This window comes from Gigantopelta aegis, chromosome 15 (genome assembly GCF_016097555.1).
Source record: "Gigantopelta aegis isolate Gae_Host chromosome 15, Gae_host_genome, whole genome shotgun sequence".
Lineage (NCBI taxonomy): Eukaryota > Metazoa > Mollusca > Gastropoda > Neomphalida > Peltospiridae > Gigantopelta > Gigantopelta aegis.
Window position 1 is genome coordinate 25,110,559 of NC_054713.1, and position 23,041 is coordinate 25,133,599.

The 23,041-nt window shown below is 36.1% G+C and overlaps 1 protein-coding gene across 1 annotated transcript in view; it reads left to right on the forward strand.

Moving 5' to 3' along the window:
- The window catches only part of LOC121390076 (trifunctional purine biosynthetic protein adenosine-3-like), a 105,107-nt gene that overhangs the window by 71,693 nt on the left and 10,373 nt on the right, over positions 1-23,041 (forward strand). The window contains exons 19-20 of the mRNA XM_041521786.1: positions 20,346-20,463; positions 21,532-21,671. Of these exons, the coding sequence (XP_041377720.1) occupies positions 20,346-20,463; positions 21,532-21,671 (258 nt within the window). The remainder of the gene's footprint in view (positions 1-20,345; positions 20,464-21,531; positions 21,672-23,041) is intronic.

Here is a 23,041-nt window from a genome sequence, read left to right on the forward strand (position 1 = left end):
CGTTGTAATATAAACGGTCTCTCACGGGGACTTGTTTAGTATTCTCTATGTACATTAAAGGAAATCCTTGTCCAAGCCATAACTTCCTATAAATTTATATATAAGATCATCAAACCTTGCATGCATGTACAACTAGGGATGGCGGTTTATTTATACATGTACCTTAACTAAGTCATTGTGACCTAATGTACTTTTGATGCAGAACTGTACATTATATCGTTCTTTGTGTCGATGGTAGATGTGTTGACATCCATCCGCAAAACTAAAGTTGAATCATGATTCGTCAGAAAAACAACATTCCGACACCCTCTACATTGAAGATTTGCAGCATTTACTGGCCAAAGTTGTCTTGCAAGAAGATGTCTGTGGGTTAGTACCGGACCTTGGTAGGTACGGCGACACACTACATGTATGTCAAATGTTACAAGACATCTACAAACCATATGGGCACTAATGGGAAGTCTCATGTGGCTGTGGCTCTAGCAGTGGCTGCATACAGCTGTTTTAAACCGGTTTCGAAGATGTACCAAGCAGATGTGATGGTCCTGTCTGGCTGACGTGACCAGTGGCGCTCCAGGTCGGGGGTGATCGTTGATGCTTCCCGTTGCAAAAAATTGTGTTCTTAATCGAGTTATTGTTGATTGATGAACTTGGAACTATCGTGCAATGATTGCATTGGTTAATTCAGCATTGTTCAATCCAATGGCTTGATTTCTCTCAGCATTACTTAATTGTGGTATATTGAAGAAAGACAGAAAACAAATGAAGTTTGCTTTTATAGAGAGACATGTGCAGGCAATGCATGTGCAAAGCGATTTTCATATGCAATAATGTGTAGTAATAATAAAAGCCCAGTTCTCTTTTGTTGGTTCAAACTCATTTTCTTCCATCCCCCCCCCCTCCATTCCCCCCCCCTCCCAATTTGAACAATATCCTCTTTAATCTACAGTTGTTACCAATACACTATTTATTAGAATTATGCTTAATTATGATATGCTATTTCTATCAGGAAATATTCAGTAAAATCCCCATTGCGTTATTTATGCCTTTCAGTATAGGATCATCAAACCTTGCATGCATGTAGAACTTGGGATAGCAGTGTATTATGTACAATATAACTACAAATGTACATGTACCTGTAGTTAGGTCACCATGACCTACTTGTGAGGGGAAATCATGTACCTCACTTGTACTCGTTATATAATATATGACCTTCATTTTGATTTTATTGCCTGGCTGTTTCATTCTTTTAAGAACATAATTTGTTATTTATGATGTCACAGACTGATTTAAGAAAACAAAAAACACTGTCATTTCAAATTTCATACCAAACTAATGTGGTTTTAAAAAGCCATAAAAGCAAATGTAATTTTAAATCTCAATATTATTTTGTAATACTATGTATTACAGGGCGATTTTATTGATCAGGTGTCATTAGCATTGCGAAATTATATTTGTCCTTTAACAGAAGTTGTTATTTCTGATAAATAAACACATTATTATCACTGCATTTTATATTGATTCATTCCTTATACGTTTTATGGTTGACTTTTTTATATTCCCAACGTCCCATTCTGTTTATAAGGCAATTCCCTGGAGTGAAAAAATATGTTGGCTGATTTGTCAGTGTTATAAATTGATTTAAAACTAGAAAATTACTTTACTTAAATAGATTAATGATTAGGTTATTTTTAATTGGCTGCAGAGGGTTTATTCTTATTTTTTAATTAGCTGTCGACCATTTCATTTGAAATTTCAGGAGATGGCACCAGGCTTTTGAGACTTATTTTAAATATTAATTCATGGAAATAGTTTGTCCAAGCACCATGATGTTGTGCATGATCTTTGAATTAGACCTAGACATTTTTGAAGAATTAATAATGTGACTTGTCCATGCAGAGCTATAATGCACTGATATTTCAGGAGTTTTGCGTCTTATTTTAATTATTAATTCCGGGATAGAGTTTGCCCAAGCCCCTGGCTGTGCATGCATCTTAAAATTAGAAGCAGACATTTTTGAAGAGTTAATAATTTCTTTGTCTCACTCATCAGCTGTGTAAACAGTCCTTTCAGCTGTGGCTTGTCCACGGCTAACACACTTCCTAGGTGACTCAGGTTTCACTTCCATAGGCTTTAAATGCCAAAAGTGGAAATTGCTTTCAGATATCTTGATTCGATCACTGTAATATCACATTGTTAATTTTTTTATGTCTAGCACTGGAGGGTTATTTTGTTTTGATCAAATGTGATTTTTGGCATGATTGGAATTAATATACAAGCTATACATATATATAAGCAGGAAATTTGTGAAATTAGAGAAAATAGTGAACTATTTATATATACATGTACATTTGTGCAGGCATATTCAATTTTGTCTGCAGAGTTGGGTACATGTGTTTTCAAATTGCATTAATTTGGCAGAATGTATTGATGGCCAGTAATTGCAGCTATGAAGCATTCAATAAAACATTAATTGACAGCTGTTGGTTCAAATTCAATTTACCAATATCACTTTTGATTAATTTACCAAAAGGAAAACGCGTATAGAAAAAAATAGCTTCTTTGGAAATGGATAATTTCTTCAAAAGCAAACTTCATTTTTTGATACCATGCATGAATATTCCTTTGTCTTTCTTTGTGCATATAACACAGTTCTTACTTTACCATGCAAGCACCCTATCCCCTTTCCATCATCTTTTTCTCCTCTTTGTATTTCATGTTACATTTAGTGTTGGGATCGGACTCGTTGGGTAGAGTGCTCACCTCAGGTTGTTGCATCTTAGGATCGAACGACATTAATGGACTAATTCTCTGATTGTCTTTTCCACCATCCAACCAGTGTCTCATGACTGGTTAATTAAAGGTTGTGGTATATGCTGACCTGTCTGGCATCTAAAAGATCCCTTGCTGTTATTGGAAAAATGTAGCAGGTTTCCTCTGAAGATGACGAGTCAAAATTACCAAATGTTTGACATCCAATAGCCAAAGACAAATAAACCAATGTGCTCTAGTGGTGTCGTTTAGTAAAACACACTTTAACTGTCATGTTAAATTATACCTTACATACATGTACATGTATATTATACATGTACAGACCTTTGTTTTTGACAGGCGCGAGCGCCATCACGCCCGTGAACCCCCGTCAACTCAATCTGATGGGCGCGAAATAACGAGCCCCTAAATTGAACAAATCACGCTTGTGTTGTTTGTTTTTTAACTCCGCCATTTTAATTGTTTATTGTATCCAATCCACAACACCACAAATCTTTCCATTCTGTTCACAATGAACTTCCTAGAATACTTTTTACATATTGAAACACGATTGGTTGGTTATCTTTACACTGAGCCAATCAGCTAGGAGTTCACTTCTTATTAAGATCTTGTCAGTTTTGTTTGTTTAATTTCGTACAATTAATGCACATAATGATCGCGAAATGTATTTATACTGTTGTCGTTTTGATCACGTACAGGAAAAATAATAGGCGCGTTGTCCAATATATATAATGTTTACTGTTTAATGTTTAATGTTTATACAGGTTGCTATCACAGTAAACGCGTACACAAACAAAAACGTAATTTAGTAAAGCAGGTTTTGTTTTCGTTAATAACATAGCGATGTACTCATAGACATTTCTACTTTCTGTTTCACGATACTGCCACGTGATTTAAAGCAAAGGACATTGCCCTTGGTAGAGTCAGATTTCTAGTACATGTGATCGGTTGACGGGACACTGAAACAAACATACACCGATTTAATTTCAAGTCAGTAATTTGAATTTACCGAATGTAAAGCATGTATATTTTAAAATTAACTTTACATTAGGGTGGTTATGTTGGGGTAACTTTGTTTGTTTTTGTTTTTGTTTTTTATGGGTTGCTATGATTCGAGTTAGTAGTATAATAAATGACGTGTTAATTACAGTACACCGATAATTAAAGTTAATCCTGTTTGTAAAAATATATATTTATAAAAATTAAGATATATTTGGGTAGAAAACAATAGATGTTGACATTACATGTATCTCTGTTATGACTTATTATTATTATCATTGTTAAATAGAGAATTTGAAGGTACATGACATGTATATTATGATATAATGATAAATGTGATAACCCTGTGTCATGTGGTTGTTACACTTTTAATTTCTTTTTAGTTTAAATCATTTACAAATAGGCCTACTGACATTATTTTTTGTGAGTGTTTTATTAGATATTTTACAGTTAGAATTCTTAATAACAATACCATACATGTAGTTGTTATAATGCCAATTCACATTCAGTTCACAGTTTGTGTCCATGCATGGAGAAATCATATCATTCTGCGATGAAGATTAAAATTATTGTACTTGTTTTAAATAAAACAGAATAAACACAAAGAAATCAGTTTCAATTCTTTATTCATAAATAGTCAACAGATTATCATGATTCAGAATTTTAATGCAACATAATATGCATATAATACATAAGAAATCGATAAATGTTGTGTTCATGGTGTTTCTTTTTCTTGTGTAAGACTGCAATGGCCCATTCCTTCATCTTTGAGAACAACTATCATATTAGTTAAATTAGGATATTTATTTTGAAAACACAAAACATTAACTCTTTAAGATATTTAATTTAGAAATCATTACTCCTCAAACTTAATAATGTTCATGGGTGCAATTCCTCTCGGTCTCTTGCCTCTAGCTAATTCTGATTATTTTGAGGGGTGCGATTTCCCTCTGCATTTTGAGGAGTGTCATTTCCACTCCCCTCATAAGCATTTTGAGGAGTGCAATTTTTAGCACTCCTGGGTTTTTCAAAAACGAAGGTCTGCATGTATCTGTATGCTTCTATATTCATAAATTTATTTGAATTCATTTTTTTTTTCTTTCTTTTTTTCTATCATTTCTTCTTTCATGAAAAATATGTTTTCATATAAGTAATCCTTTTTGGAAAGATGTTCTTGAAAGCTGGAGAAAAATTCAATGTGAAGAAATCATTGAAAGTATAGACGACGTAGTTGCAATATTTGGCACAACAGTAAAATATTAAAAGATAAAAAAAAACTATTTTCTACAAAAAGTATGCCGAAAAGGGAATTATTTTTAGAAATGATTTAATTGGTGTACATGATGGCTTTCTAACTGTTGACGAATTTATGGTGAGTATAATTAATATAATAACAATTTTTTTAGATTATACGTCTTTAATTAAAGCAGTGAAATGTTTCATTGAAAAATATGGAAAATTAAATTGTCAAACTCTAATTATAAACCAGTTTATCCACAAAAGTTAAAGCAGATTTTAAAAGAGAAACAAGGTTGCAAGGAAAAATGTAAACTGCTATGCAAAACATCACAAATACCAAAATCACAATTAAAATATCAGGAAAAAGGTTTTAACTATTCATTAAGGGAATGGAAAATATATTATAGCATACCCTTTAAATGTACCAGAGATACAACTTTGCGGTGGTTTCAGTACAGAATATTGCATCGAATACTCGCAACTAACCATTTTTTATATACATGTAGATACCAATAAATATACTTTCTGTAATCTGCTGCCAGAGACAATGGAACACTTATTCTATGATTGTCATTTTGTTAAAAAACTATGGAAATCTATTGCAAATTGGATAACAAATACTATGGGTGAACATATTGCTTTTGATAAACATATAGTTATCTTAGGTTTGCCTAATGAACCAAACAGCAGTGTAGTAAATTGAATGATTATTAATATACAATATTATATTTATTCTATAAAAATGCATAAACAAAAATTGAACTTACGATCATTACAACAGACAATTAAAAACAAATTAGAAATTCAAAGGTGTATTCTGCTTAAAAACTGAATACGAATATTTTGAAACATATTGGAAGAAATGGTATAATTTATTTATTGACAATTTTACATGAACTATTTTAACTGTAGTTTAACATACTGGCTTAGAGACAAACATTAAAAGATAAAATTTGTAACCCATTATTCTTTTCTGTCACTTCTGATATTTTGTTTTTCCCCTTTCTTCTTTCTCTTCTTTCTTGCTCCCAGAAATAATTAAAACTAATTACCGACATGTGTGAAAACTGATGTACATGGATATTTGGGGGGTGGGGGTGAGTAGGTGAGTGGATGAGAGAGTTTTTTGAATGCAGCTAGTATATGTTTTAAACATGAACATTGTGTACATGTAAATAGTCTGTATATACAGTGTGTGTGTGCATGTGTGTGTGTGTGTGTGTATATATATATATATATATATATATATATATGAAATGTAATTAAAATATGTGTAAAAAAAAAAAAAGTTTTCATATACAGGTACATGTATAGGCCTTTCCATGTTCACTATTTCTGTTACCTGTATGTTAATTAATATTCTGTATGTATATCTGTATTATTCAGTTACATGTATATTAGTCCAGGCATTTTGAGCAATATATAGGTCAAACCTCACACAAATTGCAACAAAAAGTATTTCAACTGTTTTATATACATTAATATGTCCTCTTTAACATATAAAAAGTCTTAATGAATCCTGCAAGGGGAAAGTATGTTAAATCGGTCCTGCATTACCCCACCCTCGTACAACTTTCTGTGCATTTTAGTAGATTTGTCTGTACATGTAGTAATCAAGATAAGGCTTAACTCACCAAAAACAATTGCTACACGCATTCTTTTGGGTGGTTTTATGCTTGTTGAGGTGTGCACATTACTACATAATTTTTTTTTAGAAAATCGACCAATCAGAAAGCGATAAAATCCAAGATGGTGGCTATTTTTAAAATTCTTTTTCGAGAAATACTAGTATCGCGGAAATGATGCACTAAAATACTTACTAAATGTATTAGAAGCATGAAGCTTGGCCCCCAAACAGATAATGACTGAATATTAAGAATATCAAGATATGGAGCCAACGTAAATTCCGTCCATGGTGGCCATTTTGGAAATGGTTACTAGATTTCTTATTTTAAAAAAAATCAGATTTAAACAATCCAATCATACGTGCAACTCACATAAATTGCTACAGAAAGTAGCTCAACTGTTTGTATATAAGATGTCCTCTTTAACACGTACAAACAAGTCAGTATTGAGGCATCTTGGAAGCGGAAAGTACATATAATCGGCCTTATAACCCAATGTTTTGTACATTTTCAGTGCTCTTGCTACTTTACTTGAATTTCTGGTGTTTCAACTATTAGCTATTTGAATTCAAACTTTCTGTTATAGCTTTATGTATATAGTTCATACACAATAATGATACATACTTTTGTATTAATTGAAGTGGTTTTACTTCATAGCGCATCAAAACCATCAGCCAATAGATTTCCATACAGCACCAGTAGCTCATCACTATCCTGATACCTTTTCAGCTGCTCACAATTAAGTCACAGGTACATTGCGTTGTTTTCGTCTTCTTCGTCTAATAGAAGCCCACTTGAGTTACTGCAACCAGATCCACGACAGTTGCCACATGCTGGAGAGCACTCCACGTCATGTTTTTTGCAGGTACATCTCAGACTACCACAGTCACTCTTACAGTTACATCAGATTACACGAAGGAGTTCTTGTGGGGCTGGGGGCAAACCTGTCTGTACAGGAATAGTCCACCATTACTCTCACTCCATCCCCATTCTGTTGGTGAAATTCCATCATCAAAGCCCTTCCACTGCTGTATCTGGCAATACACACGAAGGCTGTGGTATTTCGCAGCATCTGATGTAGGTGGCAAACTCTGTGGTTGGACATGGGAAGTACTACTGCATGCAACCTTCTCGCAAAATCGTTTGTATCGCAGAGAGTTCAGCGTGCCTTCAGTTTTCCCACCATACAAACTCACCAGGATTTGTTCTCCAGCAGCACATATAGCTTCTTGGGAAGCTGACTCTTCATCGAACACTTTTGCTTGCTCACGAAAGTGGTGGCTTGTCTTGAATTTTCTTAGGGACAATCCCTTTCCAATTCCATACAGGCGCGAGGTTGGCCTTGCATGGTGATCCAAACATTATGGAAGCTTTCCACAGAATATCAAGATTAGCTGTTGGATCATGTGCCTTTATGTCGTAAAGCTTTTGGTAAGCAACTGCAGTGAGCCCGTGACGTTCTTCTCTATGATATCTTATCTGAATTTGTCCAACCTTTGATATGTCACTGGGTGTGACTTTTACTCTGCGAACTGGTTTGCTAGCTTTGGTTCCAGGTGTTATGGCAGCTATTATTCCCATACCGTTGAAGGTACCATGACCATCAAGTGTTCGGATATTGTGGTCCACATTGTCAGCAACATACTGAACAAATTGACCTGTGAAGTCAGGGATGTCCGTGCCATAGGATAAGGCTGCATTTCATTCAAACTCGCAAATCTCTTGATAAGAACAACAGAATCCATGCTTGTGAAGAGAGTCGATTAAGAAACGAGATGCGAAATGATGGTGTAGCTGCACGCCTAATCCAATCTGCAATGGTGCCAACAGAACACGTGGTCGGGAAGCTTGTATTATTGCTTGTTCAATGGCAGCAACTTTCATCTTGACAGATTTTTCAACAAAAAGTCCTTCCAGGAAAACTCTGAGCGTTTCAGGAAGGAACTGGATAGTCATCTTCAGATTGAAACGTTTCAAATGCCGGGTAGACCTCTGCTGATGTTTCAACCGCTTTGATGTCATCTTTGATGAGCTTCACAGTCGTTTGTACCATTTTCAGCTTCTCTGTGTTCAAATCGACTGATTTAATTACTTTGATTGTAAAACTCTTGGATCACAGTGGCAGCTTTAGTCCTGAATGTAACCACATTGGATTTTCAATTAATCTCAGTTTGCATAATCCTGCTTCCAAAGTGTTCATGGAGTTTGCTTTTCATGTGCATGTAGGCGTATGCTTCATGTTCGGAATTGGCTAGATTATGTTCCATACAGTTAATTAGATCATTAATAGTGATCTGTTCATCATTGTTTTCTTCCAGGAAACTAGCAACTTCAAGGAAGGCATCTGTTCTTTCATCAGCTTGTGGGCGTCCCACCTTTGCCTTTTTGAAGCATGCTTCACTTGTTTGATGAACTGATGGTATCTGTTTATTCGTACGGAAATTCACACTACACTCCTGATGGTAGATAGCATCTGCAGCAGGGAGGTTGTGAACATGCAAAATTCTAGCTTCTAGTCTCTGCCCAAGCATTGCCTCTTCTGCGAAATGCTTCAAGGACACTGTTCTTGAATTCAATTGTCCTCACTGATAATACATTATGCTTTCTATTGCTTCCCCCAGGTTGGCCACAAAAGAGACAGTCAGCATCGTAGTGAAACTGATCTTCACTCGACCGAAGAACACGCCTTTTCCTATCTGTATCATAACCATGCTGTTGCTGCTGCTGCCTAATATCTTTAGATATTTGTTGTGGATTGCAGTATTTTCGCCTACATTCTTGGTGTACCTTTTGCCCAGGTATAGAGGAGGTATTACTGTCATTCCGTGCAACACTTGCTTGATTTATGCTCTCACTCCCCTTCTCCCCAGGAATTGCTGCTGTTGAAGTATTTCCATCTAATGTCTCTTTACAAATTACACAAACTTCAGACACATCCATTAGTTAAGACTCGGACTTCTTTTACCATTATCATTCGGACGTGCTTGTTGCTGTCCTAGAAAGTTAAATTAATGTCCTATATCTAAAAAATGTTGTTAAATATACTCAATAAAACAAATTAAGGGCCAGCAGATATTGTGTGGGGAAGGTTTCTATCAAATTTCAGAACTTGGCTTTAGGAATCTGGAACCATGATTTTTCAATGCTTATGCAAGTTATTGAAGAGAACCTGATGCCTGTATATGTTTGGAAATTCTTCATTGTTAAACTAATATACAGCTAAATTTATATGTCCAAAATGTCGACTGGCCCTTTCATGAATTTTATTGAGTATAGAATGTGGTTTAGGAAAACACTACCGCATGTAAGATAGGTTATTTAGACTACTGGATTAATTTTGAACAAAAACCACGTTGAGTGGGTACAAGTTTATAATTTTTACTCACATATATTCACTTAAATGTTTCATAAATACATGAAATAAAGTTCATATATGAATCGGTAAGTATTATTTTCGTGTCTTTTTTTTGTAATTTTTATTATTTTAGATCGGCTAATGGTGATTAAAATTAGGCAAAAAATCGAAAAAGTTGCGTTTACTTACGGGCATTTGTGGCCAGCTGTCCAGTATTTATGTCCATTATTCCCGATAACAGTGGTTTTCTGACCAGAATTTTTTTTTAAAACCCGAACTACTATTCATATTGCAATATTTGGTAATTTTCGTTGTTGGTAAAACGATCAAATTTATTATCAAATTAGCTGTTACAATTAGCTATCGATCCCTGAAAATTACCGCGACGTGCCGCCATTGTTGTCAAGCGAAAATACTTGCCGAAAACCACTTTTTGAACTCAAAATTTCAAGGTATTTTCAATTGAAAAAATCAAAACAAAAACCACCATTTTGAAAAAAAATCTTTTTTCTTTAATTATATTTCCGTTTCCAGTGAGTGTTGTGTGCAAAACGGCGGGAAATATGAATTGGGGAATGCACTGTATACAGTGTACAGTATATCGATTGACGTGACGTCGGGCGAGATATCTCGCCTGCAGTAGTCAGAAGGTTAAGTGATAAATTCAATAATGTGTCCCCTTTGGGCTTCCATACATTTGTTTTGACGTAATTCTCGTTATTAATACAAAATATGAAATCTCAGCGCCTTTCGTAGTTATAATCAATATGTATGTGTGTTACAAAAACAACGAACGCAATTACCAGCGTTTGATTAGTTTAGAAATGTGTATAGCAGCTGATCAGATCACCGCCAGATATGTAAACAAGATCAAGGTCAACGTTAAAACGTTGATTCGGTTGTTTATGTCAGAATATATAATTTTCTCTGTACTTATATATTATAATTGTTTTATAATTGTTTTGTGTAACTGTTGTATGTGTATATACTTACCAACATGTGTTCCATATTCAAATTATAACGACGTTGTATCGATGAATAAATCACGTAATTAGAAAGTTCTACTGTTGTCGACAGCGTGGTTTATCTCCCTTTGTTTCTATGGAGCGCCATTAGATTGATCGTGCCATTTCACAAATGTTGCAAACTGTGAGATTAAATTAAACATATAACGCATGCACCGATTTATTAAGACTTTTAATATGATGTTCTAGTGGTATCAGACCTGTCATCCTTTAGTCAAGAGAAAGCAGGAGGTGTGTGTTGAAAAAGCAGGAGATTTGTTAAATTCACACAATTTAACCCAAAATCGCAAGATTTAAAAAAAACATTATTACAATAAGTTATATGAATACTATATAATGTCATATATACTTCTTAACCTTAGATCTTGGCATTTTTTTTTAGTTTAAATATTATTATGATTTAATACATATTTTAAAAAAAAATTTTTTTTACATTTACGGTATTACACTTACAGCCTTACACAAGTTACAGGTTGCGTTACATTATCATTTGTGGTTAGTGTACCTAAATACCAAAGACAAATTTATATAAATCTTATAAATTAATATTCAGTTTTTACTATAATGAGGAACAGTGGCGTGGTACTTATTTAAAATCATTATAATGATGCAATAAACATTGTGTTTTCATTAATCATAAGTAAAACCTCATTACGGACATCGTGTGAAATATACCGGAATTATACCCATTTCCGTGAGTAACTTTATGTCAAACAGAACATTTTTTAATTGTACAAAAATAATTTCTTGAAGAGTACCTAGTGTCTTGGTAGAGCTGGGGGTAATGCCATTGGCCCTTAGGAGGATCAGGCAGGGGTTGAAATATATTAATAAAATCCATAGCCTTGTGCCTGATTCTCCAGTTAACAACCTTAAACCTGTTAAAGTAAATATAAACAGAGATAGGGACATATCTATTGTTTCATATTTAAATAAGTTTGCAAATGACTTTGGGATTGTTGGCCTTCCGCTAAGCAGAATAGAGACATCGGTGGATCTGCCGTGGGTGACCAATGTCCCAAAAGTGCATTACCATATCAGGGAAGAAATTATTAAAACTAATAATCCTAATTTTAAAAATATTATATTTAAAGCAGTGGTTGGAGAAATCTACCCGGATGTGACTCAGGTCTATACAGACGGGTCGAAAGACCCAACCACTGGTAAAACAGGAATGGCCTTTGTTATTAATAATTTTAAATATTTAAGGAAACCGATAGCCATTAGGGCTAGACTATCGGATAACATTTCAGTTTATACATCAGAATTAATGGCCATACTGTATTCCCTGAAATGGATTGAAAGATATCATGTTAATAATAGCCCCAATAGATATGTCATCTTCTCTGACAGTCTTAGTGCTCTGCAAGCAATCAATGGAGCCCATTGTATCAGATCGGAAATTATAAATAAAATTTATAAAATATATTTTAATATTGCTGCTCTGGGTATCCAAGTCGTTATGGAATGGGTTCCGGCTCATATTGGAATATCTGGTAATGAAGCAGCCGATGCCAACGCTAAAAAGAGTTTGCTGGAACCGGCAGTCGGCGTTCCAGTAGAACATAATGTTAACGAAATAAATTCCATAGCTGAGCCACACCTGGTGGCTCTGTGGCAAACCGAATGGAACCACAGAGCCAGGGTGTGGCATGCCTACATTAAACCAAAAGCAACCACTCCTGGGCCAGTTTCTTTTAATGTTAAGGTAACTAGAATTATTGCAAGACTTAGAATGAGTGTCTCTTCGGCTTTAAATGATGTTAGATTTAAAATTAAAAAAGTTAAGTCACCCAACTCTTTAGTATGTCATACAATCGAAGATGTTAATAATTTTTTGATAAAATGTACTAATCATGACAAAATTAGACTGAAACTGGTTAATTATTTTATTAAAATTAAATTAGAGTTTAATGCTTATAAGTTATTAAATCCACCTAAAGAATATAAAAATACAATATGGTCGCTTTTGTATATCAATCTAAAATAAATATATAATATTATAGGGTTCTCCTGGGGGCGGTTCCTGCCATAGCCTAGGCATTGTTAGATTGGTGCAAATGTGGCAGGCCCGTTCCTTTTATGGGACCCACAATAAATAATCACTGTTGGTGGGCTGGGTAATAGCACTCATTATTGTTTGCTCCTCACCCCTTCTGGGGTTGGAAGGATGTTACCTGCGCCCCTACTGTCCGGTCTTTCGCCCCTTCCATCTGCAATGTCGCGCCTGGCTTGCTGGATTTTTAATTTTAATGTAATGTACCGGTTTTAAAATTATTTTAATTCTATTGTATATAAATAGTATATTTTATTTTAATTTTTAAATTAATTTATATTGTGGTGTGGGTGTTTGAATGAATTTTTTAGTTGTTTTTTTACTTCGGGTTGATGATGGGGTTGCTATCTGGCAGTAACAGCCCCCTCCTCGCCGACCAAATATATTGTATGAACTGCTTTTAATTTTTATTGGGTGTTTATGTTTTAAAATTGATAGGTTTACAAGCGTGCTCTTTTAATTTGTTTTAATTTATTTTATACATGTTTTTAACTTTATTGAGATAGAGGGAAATGGGACCCTGTGGCGGCTGCTTAACCTCCTTTAATCAACCTCCTACTAAATAATAATAGGGCTAAAATAAAGAGTTTCTGTACTATTTGTATTTTTGAAATGCTCGTTCTAAATTTGCGACAAAGTTTTAAATTAAATGGATTATATATTTTATATTAATTATTATTTTTGGAATTGCGCAAATAAAAACTAATTATATAATATCCGTATTCCCCATTGGTTTAATTTCAAAATTGTCCTAAGTAATTTCTGTCCCGGATTGGGCCCCTGGCCTCCAGAGACCGAACCCGGGATGGACATGCTCGAAGCCTTAGTGGTATAGGAGCATGGGAAAGTCTTCACACACTGAAGAGTACCCTTATAACCAACATTTTACTGCACAAACATACAAAATTAACTGACACAAGTATGTTTATACAGCTAATTGGTCTTTTCGTTGTCTTGCTGTGACGTGATTTTAACATGCATCGCTGTCAACTCAGATTTTTCATAGTTGCATTATGTAATCCAGTGGGAAGACATTTTACAATTCAGAGGTGTTATTAGAACTAAATTGGATAGTTTTTTTTTTTTTTTTTATGCAACACTGAATGTCAATACACAGCCTGTTGAATTAGCGACAACACACTTCGTAGCCATTACGATGACAACAAACATTATAATAACACGTCATTTTATAAACTCCATGTGCTTTTTTAACCATATAAATAGGCTATCCCACAATTCTCACTTCAGCAAAGGTTAAACAGTCGGGACAATTCGGCCTGTTACATTCTCAGAAAACGAAAGTAGTCAACATTTTCCGAATGAGAAAAAAAAGGTAGAGTTACTTCCCTTATGTTATTTTGACAAGAGAGGATAGATTTTTTTTTTTTTATGCTTACAAAAATGTCAATTAACAGGAGAAACTGTCTCCCGCACAGGGGAAAAGAAGATTTGATCAAATACCGGGAGACTCCCGCGGAATCCGGTATGGTTGACAGGTCTGAGTGGTATCATAGATACATTTAACGCAGAGAAACCTTCTGTTGCAATTATTGTGAGGTTAAATATTATTCTGCCTGGACTATATATGTAGATGTATGACATGCCTGTATTGTACGTATAGTAGTGATGCCAAGCCTAATTTCGGCCAACCGTTTTGGCCAACTACAAGTATTTGTACTGTATGGTTCCCAAAGGTTTAATGACGTAAAAAAAAGAAAAAAAAAGAAAAGAAAAAAAAAAAAAAGCTGTCTATATTAAGCGTTAGTGACAGATGTTTGACAGGACTCAATTATTGACTGGAGGAAAAAGTAATTTGATATTCTAATTAAGTTAAGTCAGACAACTATCAATTGTAGACAAATTCAATTAAAAATAAAACTGCCATTTTGTTTTCTTTGTTAGTGCTATAAGTTTTTTCTAATGCAATAATTTGAAAGCTAGTTACATTTAATAAGGGTCATTAACACTGGGTTAACCTAGCTTAGAAGCCGGATCCGTCTGAACGAGAGAGAGTATCAGACTAGGGTATAGTCCAGTCGTCATGGGTTGGTATATGGTGCGGACGGGCCCGACTCCAGAGGATACGATATGGTATCACAATAAAACAAAGTAAAGCCTAGAAAAAGAGTAGATGGGGCCGACCCTGCTTCCTATTTCTTCTTAGAGTGGGGCGGTCAATCTTCCAGTGCTGCTAGGACAGGCTCGGACATGTAGAGACTAAACGCGAACAACCGTGGCGTTCTGCAGAATGGCTGTCATACGAGTCACGTAAAAAAACCAAGTCGACAGTCAGACGGAGAAATGACGTGGAGGCAAGGAATCTCGCTAAAAAAGAATCCAACCTGGTGGTGCAGGCTGTCGAAACGAGAAGCGTTCCAGTGTTCAATCAGTTCCAATGGCCGCATACATCCCAGTAGAAAACCCAAGTCGAGCACACGAAAGCACGTGCAGTGTGCACACACGAAACAAACACGTCTTACTGCGTGTAGCTCCAGACTGGGAATCTTACAGTTGGGCAGTTAATTCTGCGCCAAAGTGGACATGGAGTGAAAAATTTAAATCATGATATTACTTATATATTAAGATTGTTTTTAATGTAAAATTGTCTGGAGAATCCAAATCTGAAAAGTAAAATATTGTAAAATAAATGCTTGTAGTTGACTTTAGCCATTTTGTGAGGACACTGTCACTAAAAATACATGTATGACACTCCTGCAATACACACTGAATTTGTGTACAGTAGCCATGTAATTGAAGGTAATATTCTTTTATTAGTGGTTTTGTTTTATAAAAGAAATAGAACAATTGCACACAAGAGGAAGAAAAGAAAAGTTGATGATTATCTAAATACTTAAATGTTAAAAATATTCTTCATTCATTAATTTCAACTTATTTTTGTACTTCTATCCAATTAAAGTTCCCCTGCGCGTGCTGTAACCTCACCGTGGTGCAGGGGTGTAACATTCTCTTTGAGAATGGCCAATACAGTACAAATTGAAGTTTAGAGTAAAAGTCAGTATCTTATCTGTGATATTTGTATTTGTATTTTTGCACAGTTCTTTACACTGTTTTTATTTATATCTTGAATTTTTCTGTTGATGTTGATCATCACCTTGTTTGTTTCCATTACCATAGTTTGACACCCAATAGCCGATGTATTTTTCGTGCTGGGGTGTCGTTAAACATTCATTCATTCATTCCAATTAAAGTTCAAGCATACTGTCCTGGGCCCCATTCCACAAAAGAATTGTAGCAAAGGTTAATTGTAGTGACTTACGATGAATTTTACAACTGGCACAGTAAACTTTACAGCCATTCCACAATTAAAGCAACCTTACGGTAGTCGTAAGTGCCCCTTTAATGATTAAAATATTCTTTACGAAGAAGTACGAATTGGTTAAATAATGAATTGGTTACTGACTTTTCGGAACATCTTAGATGTATTCATTGGTATCGGACATCCATGAAGTAACTTTGTCAGTTTATTTGCTAAGCGAGAATTGCCGAATGCATAAGACATGAGAGTTATATCCCATATTTTCATGTGAAAGTCTATGGCCTAGAATGTTTTTTCATTGAACGCCAAATTTTATAAAAGTTAATTGCTATATATTAGATCCATTTTATACAAAAAGTTAGTATCCTTCTTAGAAAATGACAAAGTCATCATTTAATTAACTGCCATTTGTCAGCTACATTAGTGGATTTAATTAACTGCCATTTGTCAGCTACATTAGTGGATTTAATTAACTGCCATTTGTCAGCTACATTAGTGGATTTAATTGACTGCCATTTGTCAGCTACATTAGTGGATTTAATTGACTGCCATTTGTCAGCTACATTAGTGGATTTAATTGACTGCCATTTGTCAGCTACATTAGTGGATTTAATTAACTGCCATTTGTCAGCTACATTAGTGGCTTACAACTGCCTCGTACCTATTGTAAATTTTCACAGTAATTTACAACGATAATAAGCTATGCTGCGTTGTGGAACGGGTTGGCTATCGTAGACAAAACATTTCGGCAATAGTAGTGCTAAGATCCTCAGGTATCTGGGCTGTCTGTCCAGGACAGTGGGTTAGTTGTTAGTGAGAGAGAAGTTGGTGTACCCATTGTGTCGTTAAAACTCACTCTAGGTGGGAGTCTGTACCGGGCTGCGAACCCAGTACCTACCTGTACCAGCCTTATGTCCAATGGCTTAATTTGCATTGGAGACATGGGTGGGAGTCGGTACCGGGCTGCGAACCCAGTACCTACCTGTACCAGCCTTATGTCCAATGGCTTAATTTGCATTGAAGACATGGGTGGGAGTCGGTACCGGGCTGCGAACCCAGTACCTACCTGTACCAGCCTTACATGTATGTCCGATGGCTTAATTGGCATTGAAGACATGGGTGGGAGTCGGTACCGGGCTGCGAACCCAGTACCTACCTGTACCAGCCTTACATGTATGTCCGATGGCTTAATTGGCATTGGAGACATGGGTGGGAGTCGGTACCGGGCTGCGAACCCAGTACCTACCTGTACCAGCCTTATGTCCAATGGCTTAATTTGCATTGGAGACATGGGTGGGAGTCGGTACCGGGCTGCGAACCCAGTACCTACCTGTACCAGCCTTACATGTATGTCCGATGGCTTAATTGGCATTGAAGACATGGGTGGGAGTCGGTACCGGGCTGCAAACTCAGTACCTACCTGTACCAGCCTTACATGTATGTCCGATGGCTTAATTGGCATTGGAGACATGGGTGGGAGTCGGTACCGGGCTGCGAACCCAGTACCTACCTGTACCAGCCTTATGTCCAATGGCTTAATTGGCATTGAAGACATGGGTGGGAGTGGGTACCAGGCTGCGAACCCAGTACCTACCTGTACCAGCCTTACATGTATGTCCGATGGCTTAATTGGCATTGAAGACATGGGTGGGAGTCGGTACCAGGCTGCGAACCCAGTACCTACCTGTACCAGCCTTACATGTATGTCCGATGGCTTAATTGGCATTGAAGACATGGGTGGGAGTCGGTACCAGGCTGCGAACCCAGTACCTACCTGTACCAGCCTTACATGTATGTCCGATGGCTTAATTGGCATTGGAGACATGGGTGGGAGTCGGTACCGGGCTGCGAACCCAGTACCTACCTGTACCAGCCTTATGTCCAATGGCTTAATTGGCATTGGAGACATGGGTGGGAGTCGGTACCGGGCTGCGAACCCAGTACCTACCTGTACCAGCCTTATGTCCAATGGCTTAATTGGCATTGGAGACATGGGTGGGAGTGGGTACCGGGCTGCGAACCCAGTACCTACCTGTACCAGCCTTACATGTATGTCCGATGGCTTAATTGGCATTGGAGACATGGGTGGGAGTCGGTACCGGGCTGCGAACCCAGTACCTACCTGTACCAGCCTTATGTCCAATGGCTTAATTGGCATTGGAGACATGGGTGGGAGTGGGTACCGGGCTGCGAACCCAGTACCTACCTGTACCAGCCTTACATGTATGTCCGATGGCTTAATTGGCATTGGAGACATGGGTGGGAGTGGGTACCAGGCTGCGAACCCAGTACCTACCTGTACCAGCCTTACATGTATGTCCGATGGCTTAATTGGCATTGAAGACATGGGTGGGAGTCGGTACCGGGCTGCGAACCCAGTACCTACCTGTACCAGCCTTACATGTATGTCCGATGGCTTAATTGGCATTGAAGACATGGGTGGGAGTCGGTACCGGGCTGCGAACCCAGTACCTACCTGTACCAGCCTTACATGTATGTCCGATGGCTTAATTGGCATTGGAAACATGGGTGGGAGTGGGTACCAGGCTGCGAACCCAGTACATGTCCAATGGCTTAATTGGCATTGGAGACCCCACTTGGATTTTTCTTTGATCACCAAAAGGTTCAAACAAAATTATTATTGCAGAACACAAAATATTATAGCTTGCATTGTGGGCTACTTTTCTTCTTTTTTTTCTTCTGTTTTTTTTTTGGCTTATCCAACAGTGTTACCCCTTCGGGCGACCTGTCAAGTGCATTTCTGCAGGCCTGGAGCCTGTGATAGTAAGATTAGTATTTTGGTACCTTAATTTATTATACATGTATAGGCTCAAAACAAAACATTTTATGAAACAAAATGTGATGTTTGTGACATAATTGCTAATTGTGACTTGCCATTTTAATTATTCTGGGGGTTGGGAGGGGTCACAACTAAAGCTATCAAAAATAATACCTCAATGGAAAGGTATTTTCAATCTAAACACAGTGACAGTGGTTTCGTTTTGATATTTTGTTATCTAAAAAAAATCAATGTATTTATCACCCCCCTCTAATTTAATATGTATACAGCTCAGTGCTGGCTATACATGTACGTAGATGTTATGATATTGAAACTAGTCATCAGTTGAAATATTATTGTGAATGAATACTTAAAAAAGTGTACTGAATTATTATTAAACTTTAAAAAGTTATGGAAAATATTTACAAACAAAATTGTGAAGTATGATAAAAGAATTGTTTATCTTCATGATGAAATGATGACCTAATGACTTGTGACTAACAAGATAGAAATTATATATATAGAATACTAAACGAGTGAACAGTTTTGGTATCTGAAGAGCGAAAGTGAGTCAGATATACCAACACTGTTCACAAGTTTCATAAAAATGGTAAGCTGGTTTAGTATTTTATTTATTACAAACTGCAAAGAAGCTGCAATGCAGAAGCAGATGTCGAGACCTACTGCAGGTTATTTTTCTATGAATCAGGGCTGAAAATTAACATAAAAACAATGGTTGCCAGCAGGGCCAGTTGAAAACAAATCTGCGCCAGTCTGCGTGTGCCAATATTACACTATATTGACATGAGCAATATCTTACACTGGTGTGCAATAATACAAATTATCTTATCAATCTTTGTTATACAACATTGAATGCCAGTAACAGAATTACAACTCTGGATTTACATGAACAAAATAATGTATTTACTATAAATTTTGTTTGGTGCTATGCATCATAAAAAAAACTATTACACTAAAAATAATTTAATGTTGCAGGCCTTTTAATTGTAAAAATCAGTAAGCAAATTATGTCTCATTTGCTGTGACGTCACAAACTACACTTACATGTAAGTGGTGATGTATTGTTACCCGTAACTGTAAAGGTGTGGTTGTGAAACCTGTCTAAGAGCAACTCCGGATAATCCCTTTAATGTGAAAGAAATAATGGAGGAAAACTCTTCTTCTGTTTCTGCCATTACTTGCGTGACTGTGTTGTAGGTGATCACACACAGCGACTACAAGGAGCGTGAGAAGTTTGATGCCGCTCTGCACACAGCACTAACAGAAGCTGGAGTTGAGATTGTATGTCTGGCAGGATTCATGAGAATACTCACAGGTAAACTTTTTGTCATACACACATGTACGTTTTAATACCTGATGGTGCAGTCGTTTAGTCCAACTTTATGAGAATACTCGCAGGTAAACTTTGTGTCATACACACATGTACTCTTTAATACCTGACGGTGCAGTCGTTTAGTCCAACTTTATGAGAATACTCAACAGGTACAGAATATGTATTTGCTAAACTTAAAATCATGAAATGAAATGAAAATAAAATCAATGTTAGAAATATCATCCCCAGTGTTTTCTCCTTGCCTAAGAAACTAGCATCATTTTAAACTGCTTTCTATTCACTTTGCTCTACATTTTTGCATTTACCATAGTTTGACACCCAATAGCCGATGTATTTTTTTGTGCTGGGGTGTCGCAAAACATTCATTCATTCTATTCACTTGTGGGGTGGTGGTGGTGGTTAAAGTGCGCGTTTGATGGGTGTTTTGTTTGGGATCATGCAGTCCCCATCAGTGGGCCCATTGGGCTATTTCTCATTCCAGCCAGTGCACCACGACTGGTACATGTATATCAAAAGTTGTGGTATGTGGTATCCTAGCTGTCTGCATGGGATGGTGCATATAAAAGATCCCTTGCTACTAATGAAAAAGTGTAGTAGGCGTCCTCTCTAATTAAGACTACCTGTATATGTCGAAATTACTAAATGTAGCAGGTTTCCTCTCTATGACTGTCAGAAATTACCATATGTTTGACATCCAATAGCCAATATGATGAATAAATCAGTGTGCTCCAGTGGTGTCGTTAAACAAACTATTCACTTCGGGTTGAGGGGCAAATGTTAGTTTCTGTCCCTGGTTTGAATAATTAATGCTTAAAATTAAAGTTCTGGAAAAAACAGCAGGTGTACATGTATCTATAGTGTATGGAATTTGTTAACACCATTTTACATGTATTTGTGATTGTAGTATTGTCTTCGTTACTATTATATTTTAAATAAAACCAGCAATAATGTTTGTAAATGGTCAAATACAACATAAATGTAGTTGTCCTCAATAACTCAAACCATGGCAATATGAATGATAGAAATTGTGTATTGCTTCTATTTCTACAGGTGGCTTTGTACGAAAGTGGAATGGCCGCATGCTCAACATACATCCGTCGTTGTTGCCTTCGTTTAAGGGGATTGATGCTCACTCACAAGTCCTCAAAGCAAGAGTCCTCATTTCTGGATGCACCGTCCATTTTGTTTCGGTAAGTATTTGTGTATTTTGGGGGCTTCATGAGAACCATGACTAGGCCAAATTTTCAATGTGTTCCAAAAATATGTTTGTTTTCTATTACATTCCCCCATTATTACAGTAGGTGTGTGAATTCACCTGTTTTCTTCTGTACATGTGTATGTTGCAGCCAACATAACCTGATCAAATGTATTGCCCATGTCATGGAGGCTGGGAAAAACAAGCAGGTGTATTTTTGTTCATTGAACACACTGAGTAAATTGTTTGTAGATGCATCATGAATTCTAACACTGGTGATCAACACAAAATCATGAACATCATTTTAGTATTTGTTATTTCTGTGATATTTCTATACTAGCTCCTTTCCATGGATGAGTTTCTTACAAGTAGTGAATAGTCATAAATTTGACAATAGAAACAACTGAAAGTGAAATTTCCATAACTTGATTCTCATGTAACACATGAAATTTGAGATTTCACTGTTAGATCGAAACTAATACCGATGAGTTCCCAAACTAATACCGATGAGTTCCGAAACTTATACCGATGAGTTCCGAAACTAATACCGATGAGTTCCGAAACTAATACCGATGAGTTCCGAATACATCTGAAGTCTACAGTGACCTTCAAAAGGAAGTAACATGTGGCAAATTAATTTGAAGAATTTGAACTAATACACTGTATACGCAAAGTGTTTGATAAGGACAAAATCGAAACAAGTATTAAAGAGCCTAAGTAACCTGCCAGTAAAAATAAATTGTTTTTCCAAAGAATTAAAGAAAACATGTTAGTGCAATCTAATTATTATTTGTCATACTAAATGCTAATAAATCAATATCTGGTGTCACTCAGTAATTAATATGAAAATTCATGACTTTGTAATTTGATGAAACAATGATTTCTCTTTAATTAGTAAGTAAATGTATTTGACTTTGGAATACCTGGAAAGAAAACCTAAGGCTCTGACACTTTTCTAAATTATTGTAGGCCTAACAATAAAAATGTTTTTTTTTTTTTTTTTTTTTTTTAACCAAAAAACATCAGGTAATTAAGTCTTCCCTTCATGGAGGGTCAGTGCTTTTGTCCAGGTGATGTGGATCATGCATTCGTATTTTTACTGGTTTCTGAGAAACAAGGGGTTAATAATAACCACATACTAAATTGTCACCATGCAGATTATGTACATTGTACAAAACTCGTCAGTTTTCATCTATTAGCCAATCATTAATTAAACTTTATCAGCTGGACTCTATACATGTAGTAATAATAGGATTTCATTTCTGAAACATTATTTGCTACATTTCCCTTTGTGAAATATTACCACTAAAGCACATTCCGAATTTTTTAGATAATTACTTAATATTCAAAAGCTTTGGTTAATGT